The following is a 23,370-nucleotide window of genomic DNA, read 5'->3' as shown; positions in this document are numbered from 1 at the left end:
AACGAAGGTAACTAGATGGGAAATTGTCATTATATTTTAAATCAATTGAAGCAGGGTGTAAATTCAGAAGAAACACTAAACACTCCTTTATGAGCCATTTATTACTCCAATTAATAATTTCCCCTCTAAAGTAATGAATGTCCTCTCCAATTCTACAGAGGTCAGGAGCAGAGGAGGGGGTCTTTTGTAAAATTATGAGCTTTCTCCCCAAAGTCTGGATTGCTGTTTAGAATTTGAGTGGAGAGGTGATCTATTTTTCCATAAAGTTTATTTAAAGTGTCAGCAATAAGAACAGTTTGCTATGCTAGCAGATTCAATATTGAGTTCCCAGTCTTGGGTATCTCAGATTGATGTAACCTGTTCTCCAGATCATCTGAATTTGCGGTGGCCTCTTTAGTTGAGGAATAGTTCAGAAGATTGTGGACACTATCCACATTTATATTATTCAATGAGGGAAGGTAATCCGTAGTCAGTTGTAAAGCCTCAAAACTATTTTCAAAATATAGTGGAGTCTAAGTGGGTCTTCTGCCCTACTTTGTTTAGGAGAGGGAGTTGTAAGGTCCTTGAAGGGACAGTTACATTTATGATTCATAATAAACTCTTCTATAAAACTCTTCTGTATTTAAATCAGCATTTTAATATTGCTGCTTCCTACCCAGAGATACATACATACATACATACATACATACATACATACATACATACATACATACATATCCATCACTGTCCTCTCCTCCATCCCAAAAGAAGCTCATAGACTCACTGCAGGCAGAGTTGCCACCGAGGGCGAGTCCGAGGTAGAGGCATGGTCAGAGGCAGAAGAGGAGGAATGCAGGAAGCCTCTTCCAGAGTGGGGCGCAACGTGGTTGGCACCATTCCAGAGATGCTCTGGCAGGAGCAGGACACTTCAGCAGGGAGCTCTTGGGCAGAGCATCTGGGGTGAGTTGTGCTTCACTCATCAGCCTAGGTTCTAATAGCCATTTTTAATGTGGCTGCTTGTGAAATTAAAATGTCACCAAGTCTCTGGATTGAAAATGGCAGCTGTATTGCCACCAGAGGACCTCCAACAGTTGCTGAATCCTGCTTGGGAGAACACGGCATGCATGGAATGCTGCACAGGAAAGTGGAGTGATTAAGAGGTGATTGGATTTGCAGTCCCACCAGCCCCATAGGAGTCCAGTGCAACAAAGGTCTCGCAGAATCATCCCCACTTAACACATGCCTTTCCCTTCTTCCATGATGAAATCTCCTGTCCTTGTTTGAGGAGCTAATCAAATGACATTCATAAATTTATACAGTTGTTCCTGGGAAAGTACAGTTCCCACCTAACAACCATCAACTTAGCCTGGTGGAATTCACTAACATACTTTCCCTTTTGTGCAGCACAAGAACAAGTTTTGCATTTGCTTTCACATACCCCGGCAGCTACTGATCAAAGTGATCAACCCAGGAACCGACTGTTGGAGCCTTTGTTCTAACGGCTAGGTGGGCTCTTCCACCTCAGGGCACATTTTACCTATAAATGTAGAGCCCTGGCCTCATTCAAATCGTGCACGCTTCCTGGCTGCACCCTTAGGGTCACTTCACTAAGCCTCTCTTCCTTCATACATACTGCTGGAGCCACAAGCACTGTTCCCTTGAGGTTTACCCCCAGCCTCTCGCTCTCTTGGCTGAAGATACTGGACGTTCGAAGCAACTCTCTTCTCCCATGGACTGGACCCCCCCCCCCTTTCAGGATAGGTATTTGCTCCCTCTCTCTCTATTCCCAATTTCTGGCTAAGCTTCCTAGGACTCTCTCTCTCTGTGTAATTATTTTTGCTCTGTAATTGCGAGTGTATGTGTATGCCCTTTTGTTCTTACTAAAAGTTATTGTTTGACTTTAAGAACCAGCCTATTTGCTGTTTTGGGAAGGGACGCCATAGAAGTTGGTGATAGATCCCTGCAGTTACCAGCCTCTTGCATAGCCATTCTCCTTGCTTGCTAATTCCTCCACAAATCATTTTATTGCAAGGAGACCAGTTCCAGTAACAAGGTAAGACAGCCTGCTCCTGGATGGCACAGACCATAGTGCAATGGAGGGTGTGGGTCTGCTTGGGCAGCACGGACACGCCCCTGCATCTGGGCCACAGCTTAGCTGTCCGGCGTGCCCGCTCATCCCATGGCAGTAGGTCTGAGTGGGGCAAGATGCCAAGCCAGGGCCTAGCTGGCCAGCGCGTGCACTCACCTTGCAGTTTCAGCAGCCGGGGGGGGGGGAGGATCTGGGCCAAGTGCGCATCTCCTCACACCCCTTGCGGCGAGGACCTGGGTTGCGGTGTGGCCAGGACATGGACACTTAGCCAGGTGGCCTCCTGGGTAGCATGATGGGGCAGATGGGCCTGGCGGGCAAACAGTGTGTATGCCTGCCCCACAGCTCTCATGAGTAGTGCAAGGTGTGGCGTGGCTGGGAGGCTGACTCACCTGCGGGGGCTTGGCCAGGTTGCCTCCTGGGCAGCACGGCTGGGGCAGATGGGTCTGGCGAGCAAATGGGGTGCGTGCTTGCCCCTCAGCTCTCATGAGCGGTGCCAAACCATGGCGTGGCTGGGAGGCCATCTCACCCACCCTGCAGGCTTCCAGCCAGCATGGGGTGCAGGGCTGCAGCCGCAGCCTGGACAGGCGGCATACACTCAGCCAGAAACTTCCCAGGGCTTGGCTTGTGGCCCCTGGAGGCTAGGTGGGGCTGGAGCGGGGGGCCGGATTCACACCCTCCACCTTCCTTCTCTTTAGGTCTCCCGTGCAGAGCAGGGATGGAGCTGACACCACGGTGCGGCTGGGCCTCATGAGCTTGGCAGCCTTCCTGGGTGGTGTGGCAGGGAGCTGGGCTCAGCTCAAATGAGTGGCAAGCACCTGCTCCATTGCCCACCTGGGCAATGCTGAGTTGTGCCTCGGAGAGGTTTCAGGCCACTGAGGCTGTGTGGGCAGAGTGGGCTGCTCATCAGGCCAGGTTGTGCCCACCTTGCGCCCCCCTGGCTGGGGAAGGAGAGGCAGGCGGAGAGCCCCCATTCTCCTGGTGTCATGGTCCAATCTGAGAGTGAGGTCTCCTCTGGAGGAGAGGAGCCTTGTGTAGCCAGCCAGGACTCCTCAGGAGAAGAGGAGCCGTGTGTAGCCAGCCCCAGCCCCCTGATTCAGCAGAAGCCAGCAATCAGGAGCAACAGCTGCTGGCTGATCAGAGCTTGCAGCCAGCAGCTGAGACACCAGCACCCTCTAGCTCCAATACCACAGGGGAAGCTCAGCCAGGGACTTCTACAGGTGCAGCGCAGCCAAGAGCCTCCACCCCCCCAGGTTCACCCACGCCCAAGGAACGCCGCAGGCAGTGCCAGAGACTGGAACTGCAGGAGAGACGGCGCAATGCTCGCCTCTTGAGCCAATGCCAGCTGCTGGAGAGTAACGATGAGTAGCGTGAGGATGGAGCCCCAGCAGCTGGCTGAAAACCACGCCTGGCTATAAGACCCAGTCTGGAGGACCTACCGGGTGTGGAAGCAACGTGTCTACTGCCTGCAACCATGCTGTGTTCTGTGAACCTTGCCCGTGCCTGCTTTTGGACCTGACGCTATCGGTGACTGACCTCAGACTGTGCCTGACCTCGCTCTTGGACTCTGGACTCACTCCTGGCTTTATCTCGTGCTCTGACCACCAGGTTGACTTGGCTTTCGCTCTTGGAACTCCCCTTTGACTTTGGCCTTAAGGTTTGGACTTGAACCACCCTGCTTGGGCTATCCTAGCCCATGACACCTGGCTCTCCACAAATGATGTAAAGCTGATTTATTCAAAAGGCTTTTGTTTGTAGGATGGGCTCTTTGATGCTTCACTAATGAGTTCAGGACCATAGTCTGCTCAACTATGTTGCCTTAATGTACTACTTGTTGCCTTAAATGTGCTCCTATGGGCTACTCGTGCTTCAGGTGGTCCAATGCCCACCCCTGGAATTGCTGACATCCTGTTCAGCATTTCTTCAGCTCTGCTTGGATTCTTACTATGCTGTGTCTCAGATTATTTGTATTTATTTGCCTCATGGCATTGTTCATGGAAATGGCCTTGAAATTGAATGTAGTAATCTCACATTGTGCAATCTGCCTTGAGTCTCAGTGAGAAAGGTGGACTATAATGACAAAATAAAAATAAATAAATACATAAATGAATAGGGCTGCATGAGATACATCAAGCAGCTTCACCTCTCAGAGGGCAACCCCTGTTCAAGGGTCAGCTCTGGTGGCCAATCTCCAGGCAGTGGCTGGAGAGCTCCTAGGCTCAGGGAGACCTCTACCAGCAGCTGGCTGCCAATCCCCAAGGGAGGCAGGAGAGCTTCTGGAACCACAACTGGGTGCCAACCTCCAGGTGATGGCAGGAGATCAATGGGTGGCACTACCCTGAGGGGTAGCTGGCAATTTCCTAGCATCACAACTGAACCCACAGGCTGCAGAAGTCAGTCCCCTGATGAGAGTTCGTCACTTGCAGGCTGGGGTCAGGGCACCGTGTGCCACGGATGCCCCTTCCCCTTGCCAACTGCCCAATTTTCCTTTCACCACCCCCCTCAAGGGAGACTGCAGGTATGAACTGGGCTTGCTCCCTGCCCCCTCTGGGGGGTGCACTGGAGCCAGGGGGATTGCTGGGGACTAAAATGGTGGGTGGCAGCCAGTATTGTCACATGGCAGTCGGAGGGGCAGTTTGGAAGAGGGGCCCATAGAAGAGCCTCTCCAGGCTACAGGCATCCATGGGTTGGCTTGCAGCAATGTTGGGGAGATAAGAGAGGCCATGGTGCAGTGGCACAGATCTGTCAAGGTTCAGCAGAATAGGCTCCTGCACTGTCGCCACACTGCCACCCAATGGACCCAGGGCTGCAGTGCAATGAGGGACTTCCGCCGATTGTGGAATGTCACTGAACCTACAAGCCGACAGATAGAGAGGCAGCTGCACTACTACCACTCCCCCACCCAGTAGTACCCCAGTGGACACTGCAATGGGGCATCCTGCCAGTTTGCTGAAGGTCACTGAAGCTGTCCAGTGGATCCAAGTGTTGCCGCAAGGGGAAATCATTCAAGGATACAGAAGGTCATGGGTCCTAACAGTTTGGCGCTAGATGAGTGAGAGGCAGGACCACATGACCGAATCTGGCCAGCCAGGGTATGGGCCCTCTTGTGCTAAGAAGGAGTGCAGAAATTCAGGAGAGGGCATGGAAGACCAAGAGCGAGCCACAGAAGGTTTGGGGATGGTGAAGCCATGGTCACTGATGGACGACAGGCATACCATGCAGGTACACCTCGCCCAGCGAGCATAGTGATGAATGACCCACATGGACACTCAGGGAACACAGGTAAGCAACTGGATACAGAAGAGGTAAAGGATCAGCAGCGTCACTTTGGAGCATAAGCAAGAGGCATGGCACCTTAGTGTCCATATGCGACACTACAACACTAGAGGGCAACAGAGCAGCCACCGAGCAAGAGGAGGGATTCAGGAAGATGGGGCCCAGCAGTAAGCATGCCAGATTGATTGGAAGAACAGCAATGTAGGGACTGGGGTGGTTGGAGAGCCCAGCTGGGGCAAGGCAGGGCCATCCTCGGCCAACAATGACAGCACGAGGCAAGATGTGGAGGAGACCTTGTAGATAGTTCACTTTGGGGGAGGCCAGCATGCATGTTGCTGGCATGATCACGAGGCAGGGGTGGCACCAGGTTCCCGGGCCAGGCAATTGGCTGAGCATGGGGGTGCAGGTGGGGAGCCCTGAGAGTAGTGAGTGAGTTAGTCAGCCAGACCAGATGATGCATCTGGATGAATGCAGCTTCCTCTTCCTACACTCCAAGGAGGAGTGGCAGGTACAGGGTATGTGGAGTGGATGCACAGCAGCAGGTGCTGCCAACCCCCCCCCCCCCAAAAATTTTGCGCCTGGCTGAGGTGGAAAAGGTACCACATGGCACTTTTACCTAGAGGAGGCCCTAATGGGGGGGCCCAGAGGGCACTGCCACTGGGGCTAGGTGGCAGGAGGGTGTTCCAATCACAGAAGAGGTGACAGAACCCCCTCCCCAACCACAGGACATGCATGGGCACACCAGGAAATACCGACAGGATGCACAGGGCTCTTGGATGGGATCCAATCACAGCTGGGCAACCCAAAGTTCACTGGAAGTGCACTGGCCCAGGGAGAACCTCCTGCATACCTGGCACAAGCAACAGTGGGAGTGTGGGCAAAGCAACAACATGCACAAGTCACAAGGGGATCAAAGACTGAGCTACAGGTGGCACAAGCTGCTCTCATCCTAAGAGGAGGTGATGGTGCAGAAGTGTAAGGGATCCAAGCCCAGCATCTTCCCTGCATCTTCAGGAATAACTAGCCTGCCCCTATGCAGAGAACTGGATGGGGTGTGGGAAGGTGATCTGCAGAAGAAAACCATTGGAGCCAAGGAAGAGACTGGATTCACTGAAGGCTGTCTCAGCAACCCTATTATAGACAGATCACTTGGTCAGGGTAGCAGTCCAGGGGTCAGTATTATGAAGACAGATTATCAGCCATCTTCCTTTCCACGTGGTGATGAATTCCTGCCAATTCTTTCTAAAGGCTCTGAGAGGGCGTCTGGATTCGGCCATCAGAAGGGCCTTTCCTTTGGAACTCCACCTTCATTAGAACCCCAAGAATGTCCCTCTGGTGAAGAGGCACCCCTGAGTCATACTGAGTTCCAAGGGCTTCAGCACCAGCCTCAGACAAAGAACAATCTTTTAGGACAGGAACATGTGGGTTATAAGGAGCTATCTGGATTCAGCATCAATAATCCCAGTTATGTGACAACTCCCTATGATCCAGAACTGCCAAACAGGTTCCTAACCAGCTATAACTCCAAGTTCTATGAGAACATTCCAAAGGGAGTGGGCAGGGAAGGCTGGACACGAGGAGGGATCCAGCCTCAGCAAGCAGGTGGCTTTGCTACCAACAACCGTGCTACTGACTTAGGTACTGGTCCCAATCCCACAGAAACCTTGAGGAGAGTTCATCCCCATGTCAGCAGGACAATCACAACAGCTGATCCGTTCTACCGTGACTCCCCACATGACCGCCGTTTCACTGCTCTCCACCAGACAACAGTGCCCAACTAACCCCTGCTCTGTTCTCAATGGGATCCTGCTGCAATATCTTCAGGCCCCAGGTCAACATAGAATCATAGAGTTGGAAGGGGCCAAACAGACCATCTAGTCCAACCCCCTGCCCAGTGCAAGATCAGCCTAAAGCATCTCTGACAAGTATTCATCCTGCCTCTTCTTGAAAACTGCCAGTGAGGGGGAGCTCTCCACCTCCCTAGGCAGCTGATTCCACTTTTGAACTACTCTGATCGTGAAAAAGTTTTTCCTAATATCCAGCCGGTACCTTTGTGCATGTAATTTAAGCCCATTGCTTCGGGTTCTACCCATTGCTTCGGGTCGTGTTGTGGAAGGAGCACCAGTGCAGGTGCTGCCAGCCTATCATTAATTCATACTGTATCTCAAAATCTGTAATGCTTTAAAGAAATTAAAGAGTAATTCTTGCTGGGGAAAAAAAGGGAAAAAAAGACTGAGCTGCAGGTATGGGAACATTAACATAACATAATAACATTTGATTTATATACCGCCCTTCAGGACAACTTAATGCCCACTCAGAGCGGTTTACAAAGTGTTATTATTACCCCACAACAATCACCCTGTGAGGTGGGTGGGGCTGAGAGAGTTCCAGAGAACTGTGACTCGCCCAAGGTCACCCAGCTGGCTTCGTGGAGGAGTGGGGAATCAAACTAGGCTCTCCAGATTAGAGTCCCGTGTTCTTAACCACTACACCAAACTGGCTCCAGGTGGATCACAAGGGCTTTTTGTCTGGGGCACTACTGTAGCATGCCGAGGATGGATACTGGTGGACCCAACGGGGGCCTAACACAGGGTGGGGGGATCAGCATTCACAGGGCCCAGCATCCCTGGAGTCATTTTGATTCAGTGGGCGGTGGTACAGAGGGGGGACCGGTTTAGGGATGGGAATATCCCTAAACCAGTCCAGGTGGCAAGCTGGGGCATTGGTAATCCTCAAGCACGTCACCACGGTGCTGGTCTGGGCAATCTGTCCTCACCTTGGCATCATGTTTGTGGGTGCACTTAATTGCAGGAGTGGATAACAGTGTAGGCAGCATCTACCAGGTGGGTCACTCCACAGTGGTCTGGGCACGACCTCTACAGGGTGGTCTGATTACGATAAGGGAGACATGTCAGAGAGAGCATTGCTGGAACATCGGGCCATTTGGGCAGACTGGGGCATGCTCCCAGGCCCATTCAAAATCAGGGTCAGCAGCTGAGGCACTCATGCCAAGGTGCGACAGCAAATCACAGACCAGCAGGAAAAGGAGGCGGTGGCCCAGCTCCACAGGTGCAATGGGAGCCCCTTACCCACTTCGAGCGAACAGAGCCTCCTGACTTCGGCATGGGTCCTGGGTCTGTCAAGGGGAGCTAGGTTAGTGCATTGGCAGGTTTTCCTTCACCAGGTGTTGGCGCACAGTAGATGGCTGGCATGCTAGTGATGGGGCCTGCCAGGGGGGTCTGGCCAACCCACCCAGGCCCAGAGCAGTCACCATAGCAGCAGAGGGATGGCCACTGGGAGTCCACACACAACCTACCATGGTGATGGGCCTCTTAGGCACCATGGGACATGCCAGGGGAGTGATGGAAGTGAATTTAATGGACTAGAATATCTTATGTGCCTTTTCTATCTCTATGCAACTTTACTTTATTCTCAGGTATCTTTATAGTATTTTTACTGTGCCAAGCAGAGAATGAACACTGGAGCAAAATAGTCAAGCAGAAGACCCATGAATGTATGCTAGTTGCTTTGAATGCTGAGGCCAATCATTGTGAAGTGCCTGCTGTTTGTAGTTGGGTAAAGGGACAACCCAGGTTACTATACATGTATACCGAGCAAGCTTGCTGCTAGTAAGATGCACTTGTAATCACTATGCACGATACCACACTTATAGGCTGATAAGGGAAAACTCTTTTTGAACTAATTATGCCAGATGTAGCTGTAGAGTAAGAATACAGAAGAGAAAGAGAATTGAGAGAGAGACCCGCTGCAGCCATAAAAGTTACTTTCAAAGAGCAAAGAAACATTTACCTGAACTTTGGTCTGGATAACAGACAAATAGGAGAGGGAAGGTGAAGACAGAAGGAATACAGAGAAGAGGTGTGGGTGGTGAACCACTCAGCCAAAAGAAATAAACTTGCTTCAGTTTAATTAGAGTAGCAGAACTTTCCAAGGCTATAAGGAGCCCCAAGCAATAGAAGCAGGTACCTAAGTAACTTCAAACACATTCCAAAGGAGGGGAGATTGCTCTTCTCCCACTGTATCCAAAAGAAACAATCTTTGCCTGCAAGTACAAGGTTGATAAAATGACATTTATTTATTGGATTAGAAATCACTATAATATCCATTACAATCAATTTCCTTTAAATATTCCAGTTCTAACCCCCTCCCTCCCCCCCCCTTTTGTTGACTTCCAACAGTTTTCCAACCCCTTATCCATTTTCCCCCTACTCATTTCAAACTTTTTATTCTATTAAGCATATACTTTCACTCTCTTCTAAGCTTATCTATTATAACACAGTGCTATCTCTATTCCCTTTCCCACTTGACTTATCAACTAAGTATTCCATTCCTGACGTATATTCTTTAATAATAACAATCATTTGTCTAATTTTTGTACTCTATATTCTATCTTATTCATTCTAGTCTCGTCAATATGGGACAAACAATTTGTCCCTTATTCTACATAACTTTAAGTACTTCTATAAACATTGTATACATTCAGTATAAGTCAATCAATTTAACTTGTACTCTATATGTTGCTCTTTACTTCCTTCTATCTTATATTCATTCTATTTCTATTTATTTAAAAAATAGAAAAAATAGGATGAAATGACATTTAGACGCCCTTGGCAGATGTTACACTGTCAGGAGGGCAGGAAATAATGTGAACTTTATGAATGGGAAAGTGTGAGAAAGGGAAAAGATGTTCCTCAAAGAGATAAAACAGTGTACTAAGATGATAAGCAATGCTAATGGTGAAATATTGTAATTGTGTTGCTGACCAGAATTATCCTTCCAATGGGGGACCACTAGATCATTGGAAGTGGTCACTGGCGTAAACCAATGGGGGTCACAGTTATGTTTGAGCCAACAGGACCCCCAACATTGTAATGAACCAAAGGGTACAAAATATCTTGCACAGCTATTGTAGCTTCGATGGGCGTTGGGCACGAGGGAACCTTTTACTCTCCGTGTAACTGATGTTCCTCCACGTTTAATAAATGTAGTAAATTTGCTTCATTCACAGGACTCTGCATCTGTCTCTTCTTGAAATTGGCTAAGGGACATTTGATTCACTGATTATTTTTTTTAATAAGATTTTTATTGGATTAGACATCATTTAATTTAGAATTACAGTCAATTTCCCTTTTCTCCAATTCTAACCCCCTCCCTTTCCCCCCCTTTTGTTGACTTCCAACAGTTTTCCAACCCTTTGTCCCTTTTCCCTTACTCATTTTAAATTCATTCTATCTAGCAAGCATATATTTTCACTTTCTTCTAAGCTTATCTATATAACACAATATTCCTTCTGTCTTCTTACTTACTTTAACAACTAAATAACAATAATAATAATACATTACTAAATAATATCTTCCTTTTGATAATAATCCTTTAACTATTTTTGGTACTCTGTACTCTATCTTATAGTCCCTTCTTCAATATGGGACAAACAATTTATCCCATTTTGCATAATTTCAAATACTTCTATAAACAATACATTCATATAAGTCAACCAATTTAACTTATGCTCTATATATTACTTTTTCTACATGTCTTATCTTCATACTGCTTTAGTTATATAATTATATTACTTTAATTATGCAACTATATAGTTATATTGATCTTTTCATTATGCAACCAAAAATCGTCAACCAATTTGACCCATATATATCTTCAAACCAACTCATTCAATTTAGTACATTGTATAATTTTTACCAGATATAATATTAATTAGTCTATCCTTATAATTAGTTATTTTCTATCGTTATACTATATATAATAATCTAATAAAATAATTGCTTAGAAATTCACATTTGCCTCTCCTCCCTCCGGTAAAGTCACCTCCCTCTGCATTTTATTGTATTTCAATAGTTCTCAAACTGCCACAGTTCTATTTGATTCACTGATTATGTGCAACAGGAGGAAAGGATTAATGCTCCATTTTGTAGTTGCAGAAGCAGCATCCCCCCTGGAGACGGTTGAGCTGGGGAACAAGAAGTGAGCAAAGACCTGGTGGAGAGTGAAAAAGGGGTCCCCCAGATGGGCGCGGAAGAGATGCCCAAGGCCCGCATGCCAGTTGCCTGCTAAGAGGCCAGGAAGTAATTTTTCCCTACAGGGGCCAGATTGGAAGAGGCCTCCTGAGAGGCTTTTCGCCTTCCTTTGGGACATCAAAGTCAGAGTCCACCTGGGGTGTGTGTGTTATGCTGACCTGCTCAGGATTGAGGTCTGGCTGACTGGCTCAGATCGTGGTGGACACCACCACAGTGGAAGCAGGGCTGCCGGAAGGCAGAATGCAGTATATCAGGGGATGGGACCTCCATGACTGACCCGGGACAGGTCAGGGGAGGACAGAAGTTACGCCTCTCTTTGCTAGTTGCAGCTGCAGCAGTTTCCAGAGATGGTCAGCTGGTGAATCAGAAGTGAGGACAGACCTGGCAGAGAAATAAGGGACTGTGGAAGTTCCTGGGTGGTTATGGCAGAGATGCCCAAGGCCTCAGGGCCGGTCGCCTGTGAAGGAGCCAGGAAGGAAACTTTCTCAGCAAGGGCTAGATTGGCTGGGGCATTTGGGTTTTTTTTTTCGCCTTCCTTTGGGACATCAAAGTCAGGGCCCACCTAGGAAACGGGGGAATGGCTCCACCTTGCACAGCTTTTGGAGCGTTGGTGGGATGCTGGCCTTCAGCCTTCTTCCTGTGGCAGTTTTGAGGCATTGGGCCAGATCTTTAAAGGGTAAATGCAGCAGAATCAGAAGTGAGGAGAGACCTAGCAGAGAAATAAGGGGCTGAGGAGGTTCCTGGGTGGGTATGGCAGAGAGGTCCAAGGCCTCAGGGCACAGCTGTTGGAGCATTGGCAGGAGGTGGCCTTTGGCCTTCCTCCTGTGGCAGTTTTGAGACATTGGACCAGATCTTTAAAGGATGAGTGCAGCAGTGGCTCATCCCTGCAGAAAAGGGAGGCAAGGGCTGACCAACATGGCTGGTGGCGGAACACGACTTGCTGTCCCATGGGGCCAGCATTGGGCTGGAGTGGTATATCTTGTTCACACACACTGCTGCCCAGAACTGTATCCCTCATCCAGTATGCATGCTTTGCATTTTTGTTACCCAAGTGGTGAACCTGGCACTTATCCATGTTAAATTGCATCTTATTCAAATCGATCCACTTCTCCAGTGTGTTGAAATCTCGATGAATTCTATTCCTGTCTTCAAGAGTGTTTCTTACTCCTCCCAGTTTGGTGTCTGTCATCTGCCAATTTAATGATGACTCCATTCACACCTTCATCCAGATCATTTATAATAATATTGAAAAGCTCTGGGCTCAGGATTGAGCCCTGTGGCACTCCACTGGACATCTCCCTCCAATCAGATGTGATGCCATTGACAACTACACTTCAAGTGTGGTTATCCAGCCAGTTCCCTATCCATCTAACCATCCTAGAGTCCAGTCCACAGCCTACCAGTTTACCCATCAGAACATTATGAGGAAAAGCTTTATAGAAATCCATATCAATAGGATTCCCATGATCCAGTAACCCTGTCACTTGATCCTAGAAGGTTAGTCTGGCAGGACTCGGTGGAAAATCCATGATGACTTACCTATATTACCATGTTGTCCATCAGATCATTTCAGACTGCTGCCTTCAATATCTCTTCTTGTATCTTTCCTGGGACAGAGGTCAGGCTGACTGGCCTGTAGTTCCAAGGAGCGTCCTTTTTCCCTTTCTTGAAGATAGGGATGATATTTGTCCTCTTCCAGTCTCCTGGCAAATCAGCTGTCCTCCAAGAGGCCTGGAAGATGATCAACAAAGGGTCTGCAAGCTCTTTTAAAAGTTCTTTACACACTGTCAGGTGCACCCCATCTGATCGAAGAGATTTGTACACATCCAGAGCAGCAAGGTGCTTCTCCACAACTTCTCTGCCTATGTCAAGCAGCAGCCCCAAAGCAATGGTTTGCCTACTACCATCTCTAGGTGGGCCTGTTCTCTCCTTCAGGGAGAAAACTGAGGCAAAGTAGGCATTGTGCCTTTCTGCCTTCTCTCTGTCCTTTGTCAGAGCTTCTCCATTTTCACCCAGCAACTGAGGTATCACCCCTTCACTTTCCATTTGCTCCTCACGCATTTGAAGAACATCTTTTTGTTGTGGCGAACCCCCCTGGCCAGTCTCAGCTCATTCTGAGCATTGGCCTCTCTGATGGCTGCCCTACAGTACCTAACTACCCCTAGATACTCTTCTTTGGATGAATTTCCTTCCCTCCATTTCTTGAACATCTCCTTTTTCCTCCTTAGCTCATCACAAAGCTCTCTGTTCATCCACATTGGCTTCTTATATTCTCTACCACATTTCCATTGTGTTGGAATGGTGATAGCTTGAACCTACAAGTCTTCTTTTAAGAGAGCCCACCTTTCACTCACTCCTTTCCCTTCAAGCATTTTGGTCCATGGAATAGCTCTCATCATATCTCGAAGTTTAGTAAAATTTGCCCTTCGAAAATCTAACCTGCAAGTTTGGCTATGAACTCCATTGTAACCCCGCAACAAAAGGAATTTTAGGAGAACGTGATCACTTCTCCCTAAGGTTCCCACCACCTTTACCCAATCAACCAACTCTTTCTTGTTGTTTAATATCAAGTCCAGTATAGCCAAGCCCCTCATTGCTTCCTTTACCATTTGAGAAAGGAAGTTGTGTAAGCCAGGCAGGTCAGGAAGCCGTGTGACCCTGGACATGTAGCAGAGTTGATCTCCCAGCAAACTTCAGGGAAGTTGAAGTCTTCCATGACTACAAGGACACATTTCTTGGATACCCTCTTAAGCTGCTCATGGGGGGTGGGGGCATCATAGAGTGCTGTAGGGAAAAGAGAGGCTGGTCTGGGTAAGTGTAACCTTGTGGTCAGTCAAAATACAGTTAAGACTATGGAAGTAAGTTTTATTTTACTTGAAGGTATTAATACGTTCCCTTTAGAAGTATTATATTATATTACATGCTGTTATGGATTTTATGGATTTAAAGGTCTTGATGGAGTTTTGTCAATTTCGGTTTAAATTTTATGATGTAGTAATTTGTATTAATAATATTGTACTTTTCTTGTTATTTGCTATGGCTGTGCCGAAGCAATAAAGGATTGATTGATTGAGTGGTCAGTCAATTTTTCTACTAATGCCCAGAAAGATTCATAATCAAAGTCTTTCTGGGCTTTTCCACTTAATGAGTAAAATGGCAAATCTGTTCCCCTAATAAATTTTCACCCTTCTCCATTATATTCCAAGGGACTTGCCTCTCTTCCAACATTCACAAACAGAAGGGGGGATCATGGTACAGACTCCTGTCAATTCCAGCATCCCTCACTGTTTGCACCATTCTGAAAAGGACCACCCTCATTCTGTGCCACACAACTGAAAATGTTAGCAGACCCTGAAGTAGGTAAGCGGTAGTGGCACAGTAGAAAACAGCAAGCAAATCGTTAATGGCACCCTGGCACCCAATTAGAAGAGCAACAGAACTGGCTTGTGCATAATTTATTTGCATACTATGATACTTATCATCTGACTATCATCAATCATGCATGAACAAACCAGGGCAAATGTTTTCCATCTGTGTCAGAAGGGTAACCAAAGAGACTGAGAACAGAAAAAGTGAACTAAATATAATTAAAAATAACTTCAAATATAGCACAAACAAATAAATAAAACACCAGTATATGATTTCATTCAACCAGCGAAAACGCATTCCATCAGTATAACTGATCAATGCAAAAAGCCTGACCCTGCACAAAATGATATACAAGACCCAAGGGAGTCTCCCAGTTCCACAGGAACAAGCACAAAAAACACAGACTGGGAGGGGAATATATACAGACTGGGAGGGGAATATATACAAAGTCAATTTATATTGTTCAAAAGTGCAAAGTGCTCAAGTGCAATAAATAACACTACAGTAAAAAAACCATATAACCATTGTAATACAATACACACTGTACATTATATATACACACTGTATCGGTGCCTATCTAAATATAAGAATTTTCAAAGCTCACATGAGTTAATACATAAATTTGCATGACAGCGCAGCCAGGTAAGAATCTAGAGTAGTCACCAGTCCAATCCCATATAGGGAATAATAAATCCAATGGGCATATTTGCCGACGGGATGCTGCAGAGCAACTTTATCCAGTACCCGTTTCGTATTTCTTCCTCCTGGGCAGTCGTCTGGTGAACTAAAGGAGTACATACATTGATTACCCCATTCTATAATTCAACAGCTACTTAATTTCCAAATGCCAATGCAAATACTCACTCTCGAAGCCACCTGCGCTTATACAGCCATGCAATCAGTAATGGTCCAGATACAGATACAGTTACAGGCAAGCCAAAACCCCTTCAACAAATACAAATCTGTTTGAGGCACATGATCGCAGAAACTACTCCAGCCATTCGTAATTAGCCAATAAAGCAGGACAAATCCATTTCATTATTGAGTCCCTGTGGGCTTAAAGAGCCCAATCGGAAAATCCATTTGCTTTCCATTTGTAGCAATTTTCTAGAGTGGTCTCGATTTGGAGAATCCTGAATCACTTCCAATACCGATATCCTCAGATCATCTACACCACGATGTATTGTGGTAAAGTGGGAGACTAGGGGGGCTTCTTGGATCTTATTCCTGAGCCTCGAAAGGTGTTCCTGAATTCTCACTCTAAGTTGTTGTTTGGTACTTCCCACATAATATTTTGGCACAGGCACTGTATTACATACACTACGTTGCTGGTTTTGCATGTAGAAAAAGCCAGTGTTCTCATAGCTCGAATGCCTAAGTTCTCTACTTTATCCATTAGCAGCATTGATCAGTTATCCATTGGCAGGAATTCAGTCACTTAACCACTATGCTGTAGCATTGTGTGTAAGTTTACTATGTGTACATAAAGGGTATGGTGCTTGTACATCTTGGCATGCTGTACTAACATATTTTAAAATTCCTCTAAGTCTTTTAAGTGTTTCTCTAATATTATTGCTATTCTCCAATTCAGTTTAATTTTAAATTGACTTTTTGTTCAAATACACCAAGATGGACTATCCAGGTTAGGGTTCAATAAACGCTGTTGCCCCTTATTTTATACCCTGTGTGCACTATTTGTAGCATGCCCCAATAGCCTCTAGCAGCCAACCAAGGTTTATTTCCAGATAAGGGGCAGAGAACTCATGAAATACAGTCTAGGTGGATTCTGTATCAGCACACTTGCTTCCTGCTTTGTCCTATTGCTGCAGTTGTTTCTTTCGGCCAGACGTCGTAGTAGGAGAAGCACCATACACAGTCCATTCATGGAGTTAATTAGGCACCAACAAACTTCATAAACAAAATAGCAGCAAATAATCGCAAATAATAGCATTCTCCTAATGATCCCACAGCGCCTGTGTTTACATGTCTGTTGTTAAACATCTGCTGACAGTATTCTATCATTTTAATTATTCTATAACTTAACTAATTAATCATCATCTTGAACATTTGCATTGCTGTAAGTCTAAGTAAAAACAAAATTTCTTTTGTTGCACTAATACAGTTCTTCTGAGGAAGCAATTTATATTTCCATAACCTGGCAAAATTTAATCTGGCCATAGTTAAAGAACGGTGATCCCATTGTTTTGTGGATTAAATACCAGAAAGTTAAACATGCACGTAAGATTATGAATTGTACCATAATACAAAATCCTGCAGATTTTCCCAATTGTTTTGCCCTAACACAGTTCCATGATGTGTTTTAAAAAATCAGTTCTTGATTCATCAAAGAAGAAATTAATGTTAGAATTTTTATATATCTTAGCAAGACTCAAGTAGGATAAATGCCACTGATGCAACTAGTAGATAACAAAAAGAAGACCAGATATCACATCTAATATAATACCTCTAGGTGTCATGCCATTAAGCCTCTGCACTGATTCTGCAACATACTACAACAGAACAAAGAACTAGGTGCTTTTTTCTTATTCTGTACACTTCAAACTTGTTTGTTTCTCACTAAAGCTTTTTTATTACTAACCCTTTGTACAAGAAAAGTTTTCAGCTGCAAATAATTCAAGGGGTGTGTGTGTTGCTTTTACTACACAGGAAGATTACTTCACATAAAACTACTTTTTTCTCTTTAATTCATTCATGGTAACTTACTAACCAACAATATTCTCATCACTTACAATCTACCACGGAAAAGCCACTTTTGGGAGCAAGCTCCCTCACTGCCAAAGACAAAAGAGATATGTGGGGAGCTAACTGATGGTGGATCTTATCCTAAGTTGTAAGAAGATTGCCTGTAACACCAGATACTAGAGAATAAAATTTTGGTTTCTCAGAAAGTGCCCAGGGTTTTAAAGAGTTTCACTTGGGACTGTTCAATCACCAAACATTCCATGCCACACTGGGTATTCATTCGTCTTGATAGCCATGCTAGATTAGTTGCCTGAAAGTACAGCCTCCTATTGATACTCTGTGTTCTATTTTTTTAAAGTCAGATAAAAGCTTTTGTCAACTCCCTCCCACCATAGATCTATATCAGTTAGGACATTTTGGAGAACGTGGACCAGTTTTATTAGGGCACTACTAACAGCATCTTTCTTTGAGAGGCAGTTTTTCACATAGTCCGCAAATTACATTGACTGATTAATTCAGTAATCACTGGGTCAAATCTGAATTTACACATCATCATCATCATCATCATCATCATCATTATTATTTACTACTACTACTACATTCGACATTAGAAAGCCAACACTCTGTATCCAAATCTTTTGCCTCTGTATTTATTAACATTATTTTAAATTTCTCTGGGTTCAACCAGTAAAATGAATCAAGATTATAGGCCTATCTAGGTTCTTTAACAAGAGACAATGTTATCTGTGAATAAACTAAGCTTGAAATGACAACTGTTCACTTTAATTCTTCTGATGACAGGTGACTGACATATTGGGATTGCAACTGCAAAATGTAAGGTGAGGGAGCAACCATATTTTACCACTCTTGAAAATTTAAAGAGGGTAAAAAAGTAGCAAACACGTTCAGCTCAATGGAAGCAAATGGAAGCCCTCCATTGTCAGGAGAAGGGGAGGTCCACGAACAGCAAATGCGGGCCTTTACCAACATTTGCTACCTGAGACCCATTTACTGGAGATACAGGGAAATGAGATCCAAGGATCTTCTGCATGGAGAGTAAGGGGTCTGCGGCTGAGCCAGCCCAGCCAACACCAAAAAAAGAAGCTGCCTTATTTCTAATTAAATCTCTGTTCCATACAAGACTACTTTTATTGTCTACTATTCTTGATCCTTTATAGCATCTACTACCCTAGAATGTTTTAATGGGAGGTGACACCTGGGATCTTCTTTAAGGAAAGCATGCTATCTGCCATTTATGTCCTCCACACCATTAAATAGTGGCCAGGTTTTGTCTATGGCCACTGTAAGACTCTCTGTTGACCGACAACAGCTCTCCAAGGGAATAAAGCTCAGAAAGTTCTTTCTTACCTGCAATCCTTGGAGACCTTGTCAAGTGTTGGACTGATTGTTCAAGTCCTAAACAGTCTCAGACCAAGGCATGCAAAATACCCTCTTATCTGATACAATCCTACCCCATTGGTTGAGATCTCTCTGAAAGGTCCTGCTCTGAGTGCTCCTATCTTCGGAGGACAGGTGGCTAGTGCTGATGATGCAATTCAAACAGAGGTCTTGGCATTGTTTGCACCACTTTGTCTACTTTTTTCCCACTGTAGTGTTGCCTTGGGAGAAATTTATGCAATGGGCAATGCTGCCAGGAATTTCTAATATGACACTCATCTCTGTGTTTGGCTCTCTGCCTTTCCTCTGCCTTGATGCCTTCAGCTGCTAATACTGATCATTAACACCTCTTATGCACTAAATACTCACACAGGCACATGTCAGAGTTGTGATCTTCAAGCCAAATAGCCTGAAGGACAAGTCCAAAATGGGTGAGGCAGAAATCACGGCATGTTTGGGCTAAGTTTATGAGTTATGCATATGGCTGATATGATCCAGATAAGAACAAATTAGAGAGACTCAGATTTTACATTACACCAGATAGCGAAATTTTGTGCCCTGGTTGTTAAAGCCCGCTGAATTCCTTAAGATTTCTGCAAAAAGAAGTCCTGCTATTAGAGATGGGCATGAATCGAAATACAAACCAAAGTTTGTCACGAACCAGGCGGTTTTTTGGTTTGCGAACTGGTGGTTCATCAGAGCTCATTTCTGACAAACCACAATGAACAGCTATGATTTTTAGAGTAGTTTGTATGGTTCATTTTTCAGAAATGGAATTTAAATTATTCATAATTCCATTTAAATTTGGAATATGGATGAGCCAAGTAGAGGCAAAGTTTGCAGATGATACCCAGTTGTTTTGGATGGTGAAAAACAAGGTGGGTTATGAGGAGTTCCAGGAGGACCTCTCTAAATTGGGAGAGTGGGAAACAATGGGGAAAATCAAGTTCAATGTTGGCAAGAGTAAACCTATTCAGCCTAGAATTTTTTAAAAATCCTGACTCTAGATATATTCTGAAGGGGTCTGAACTGAACTGAAAGTGAGAGCAAAAGAGGTCTTGGTATTGTAGTGGAAATGTAAAAGTAAACTCCCTATTAGGGATTATTAGAAAAGGAATTCAATTTTTTAAAAAATAGCCAATATTGCAATGCCCCTGTATAGATTTGTGATGTGGCATCATTGGAAATATTGCTTGTACTTCTAGTCACCAAATCTCAAAAAGGATATGGCAGTGCTGGGAAAAGTACAGAAGAGGGCAACTAAGACGATGAAGCAGTTAGAGCATCTTTTGCCCCCCCATTCGGAGTGAAGAGACAGACACAAGGCTTGGGTATAAATTTGGGCCATTTATTGACCAACATTAAACTTAATAACGGCAAGGGTATAACTAGCGGTACTACAGGTCAAGACAAGGGGTCAATTGGACCAACTCCTCGACCTGCTTGGGCGAGCACCCCCTGCCCCAGGTGCGAGCCATCCATGTGAATGGCTGTAACCCGGCCGGCCAGGCGAATGGTTCCCCCCTTAAAGCTCCATACACCCCAGCCGTGAAGCCCGAGGGAAGGACTTGTACAGGGGGTCCCACAGGCAGTCTGCCCTCTCAGCTGGCAGCCGTACAGCCCGCCAGCCAATCCCTGACAGACCCCTATTCCCCACCAATGGGGAGGTGCCACTGGGTGCTCACCGGCCCGCTCTGTCTACCCAAATCTAACCTGCCACAGCTAGGGCCAAGCCTCTGCTTAGGCCCTTGCACCCCACAGGTAGCCTAGTGCCAACCATCACCCTTGCCGTCAGTTACCACAGAATATTGTGTTGCCCTTCACCACAGGTGAACACCGACACCTCTGTAGAGGTTGGCAACTTCAGCCCTAATGCCAGGAAAGGGCAAATAAATACCCCTCCTGCTCCCAAAGCCTTTTAAAGGGCCATTTTGGCCTTATACCATGACCCCTGATAACCTCTGTAGAGGTCAGCAAATTCAGCCTTTATGCAGGGGCTTGGCAAATAGATGCTCAGTCCCTCCCGACAGCTTTCTCATGGGCTCTGTTGGCCATATGCCTAGCCCCAACCTAGTGGGTCTCAATCTTCCCGCCACACTGACGCGGACGCATTGCAGACCAAGGTCGTCACCACCCAGGTGAATGACCCTTCCCGCCACCATGACGGGGAAGCACAGTAGACCAAGGTCACTACCATCCAGGTAATAACCAGAACGTAAGGCGGAGGCGCATCTCCCCTCAAGCCATCAGGCCCCTACTTGCCTGGGCGCTGCAAGCCTGTGTGAGCCTGTAAGGAAAGGGCCGTGCCCTGCGAGACAAGGTCAACACCACGTGGCGAATGACCAACATGTGAGGCAGAGGTCCGCACCTCCCCTCCAGTCATCAGGCCACTACTTGCCTGGGTGCTGCAAGCCTGTGAGAGCCTGTAAGGAAAGGGCCATGCCCTGCGAGACAAGGTCAACACCACGCGGCGAATGACCAACATGTGAGGCGGAGGTCCGCACCTCCCCTCCAGCCATCAGGCCACTACTTGCCTGGGCGCTGCAAGCCTGTGTGAGCCTGTCAGGAAAGGGCCATGCCCTGCGAGACAAGGTCAACACCACGCGGCGAATGACCAACATGTGAGGCGGAGGTCCGCACCTCCCCTCCAGCCATCAGGCCACTACTTGCCTGGGCGCTGCAAGCCTGTGTGAGCCTGTAAGGAAAGGGCCATGCCCTGCGAGACAAGGTCAACACCACGCGGCGAATGACCAACATGTGAGGCGGAGGTCCGCACCTCCCCTCCAGCCATCAGGCCACTACTTGCCTGGGCGCTGCAAGCCTGTGTGAGCCTGTAAGGAAAGGGCCATGCCCTGCGAGACAAGGTCAACACCACGCGGCGAATGACCAACATGTGAGGCAGAGGTCCGCACCTCCCCTCCAGCCATCAGGCCACTACTTGCCTGGGCGCTGCAAGCCTGTGTGAGCCTGTAAGGAAAGGGCCATGCCCTGCGAGACAAGGTCAACACCACGCGGCGAATGACCAACATGTGAGGCGGAGGTCCGCACCTCCCCTCCAGCCATCAGGCCACTACTTGCCTGGGTGCTGCAAGCCTGTGTGAGCTTGTAAGGAAAGGACCATGCCCTGTGAGACTAGGTCAACACCACGTGGCGAGTGACCAAAATGTGAGGCAGAGGATTGCACGCAGAGGCCCTGTCACTACCCGATTGGCATCCTCTGGGCCTGATGAGCCACCCAGAAAATCATGCTGTGTCCACATATGAAGCTTCAACACCTCCTGCAGTGAATCACAGCATCTAAAAAGAAAAAGAAACAATTAGACACAACTCTTTAGAGTGTCAGCAGGGGTGCACGTATGCCCAATACACTGCCTACTATCACCGACCTACTCTTTGGTCCCAGATAGCCCAGTGCAGTTGCACTGCTAGGACTCATCACAAGGGCCCACCTGAACAATTGTGCCCCCACTGTCACTGATCCATCTTGGACCACCTAATATGAAGGGTCACTGAATCAGTCTCAAACTTCAGGTCCTGTGCCCTCAGTGCACACCCAGACAGATCTGTGAGGTTGTTGTGGGTTTTCCGGGCTGTATTGCCGTGGTCTTGGCATTGTAGTTCCTGACGTTTCGCCAGCAGCTGTGGCTGGCATCTTCAGAGGTGTAGCACCAAAAGACAGAGATCTCTCAGTGTCACAGTGTGTGACACTCTGTGACACTGAGAGATCTCTGTCTTTTGGTGCTACACCTCTGAAGATGCCAGCCACAGCTGCTGGCGAAACGTCAGGAACTACAATGCCAAGACCACGGCAATACAGCCCGGAAAACCCACAACAACCATCGTTCTCCGGCCGTGAAAGCCTTCGACAATAGATCTGTGAGGGATTGGGCCACCAGCTCACTCCTCTCAGAGTTCCGCAGAAGGCCATCAGTGACGTTACATGAAATAGTGCAGACTCAAATCCTGATAGGCACACCTTTTTCCAAACAGAGCCTAAACCCAGGCTGCAAGTCTGTGTGAGCATGTAAGGAAAGGTCCAGACACTATGAACCAAGGTCATACCACCCAGGTGAACAAACTGAATGTGTAATGGAGGCCGCTCCACCCTCCAGCTCACAAGGCCACCCAGCCTATGCATGCAAGGGCCATGCCCCACAGCCCAGGTTATTACTGCACATGTGAATAACAATATGTGAGGCAGAGGACAGCTCCTCCCCTCAAGCACACTGGGCCACCCAACCTATATATGCATGTCTGTGGGGCCTGTAATAGAAGGGCTGTGCCCTTGGAAATTTCAACTCATTACCCCCCGGTTAATGACCAGGAGTGAGGGAAAGATCCTCATGTCCCATCAAACAGAAATAACAGCTGGCCATCATGTTCCTTGTGGCTAAGTGCAGTGTCAACCAGACCCTTCCTTAAGGGCTTGGGTCATCACTGTGCAAATTCTCAAGAATCTAACTTTCACACCAACCATTAACATCATGTAGCCCCAGAAAATGCCCA

At 46.8% G+C, this 23,370-nt stretch overlaps 1 protein-coding gene across 1 annotated transcript; it reads left to right on the top strand.

Annotated features, from left to right (window-relative positions):
- The first annotated feature begins 6,303 nt into the window (after positions 1–6,303).
- On the top strand, positions 6,304–7,122 carry LOC129330254 (protein phosphatase 1 regulatory subunit 32-like). The gene has a single exon (XM_054980291.1). The coding sequence runs from the start codon at positions 6,304–6,306 to the stop codon at positions 7,120–7,122; it is 819 nt and encodes a 272-aa protein (XP_054836266.1).
- Positions 7,123–23,370: the final 16,248 nt, after the last annotated feature.

Source organism: Eublepharis macularius, chromosome 5 (assembly GCF_028583425.1).
Source record: "Eublepharis macularius isolate TG4126 chromosome 5, MPM_Emac_v1.0, whole genome shotgun sequence".
Classification (NCBI taxonomy): domain Eukaryota; kingdom Metazoa; phylum Chordata; class Lepidosauria; order Squamata; family Eublepharidae; genus Eublepharis; species Eublepharis macularius.
The sequence above is the reverse complement of the archived record's forward strand: the minus strand, read 5'-3'. Positions and strand labels throughout refer to the sequence as shown.

Excerpts from the sequence above, each read along its gene's own strand:
- LOC129330254 (XM_054980291.1), top strand. The coding sequence starts at position 6,304 with ATGGTGCAGAAGTGTAAGGGATCCAAGCCCAGCATCTTCCCTGCATCT.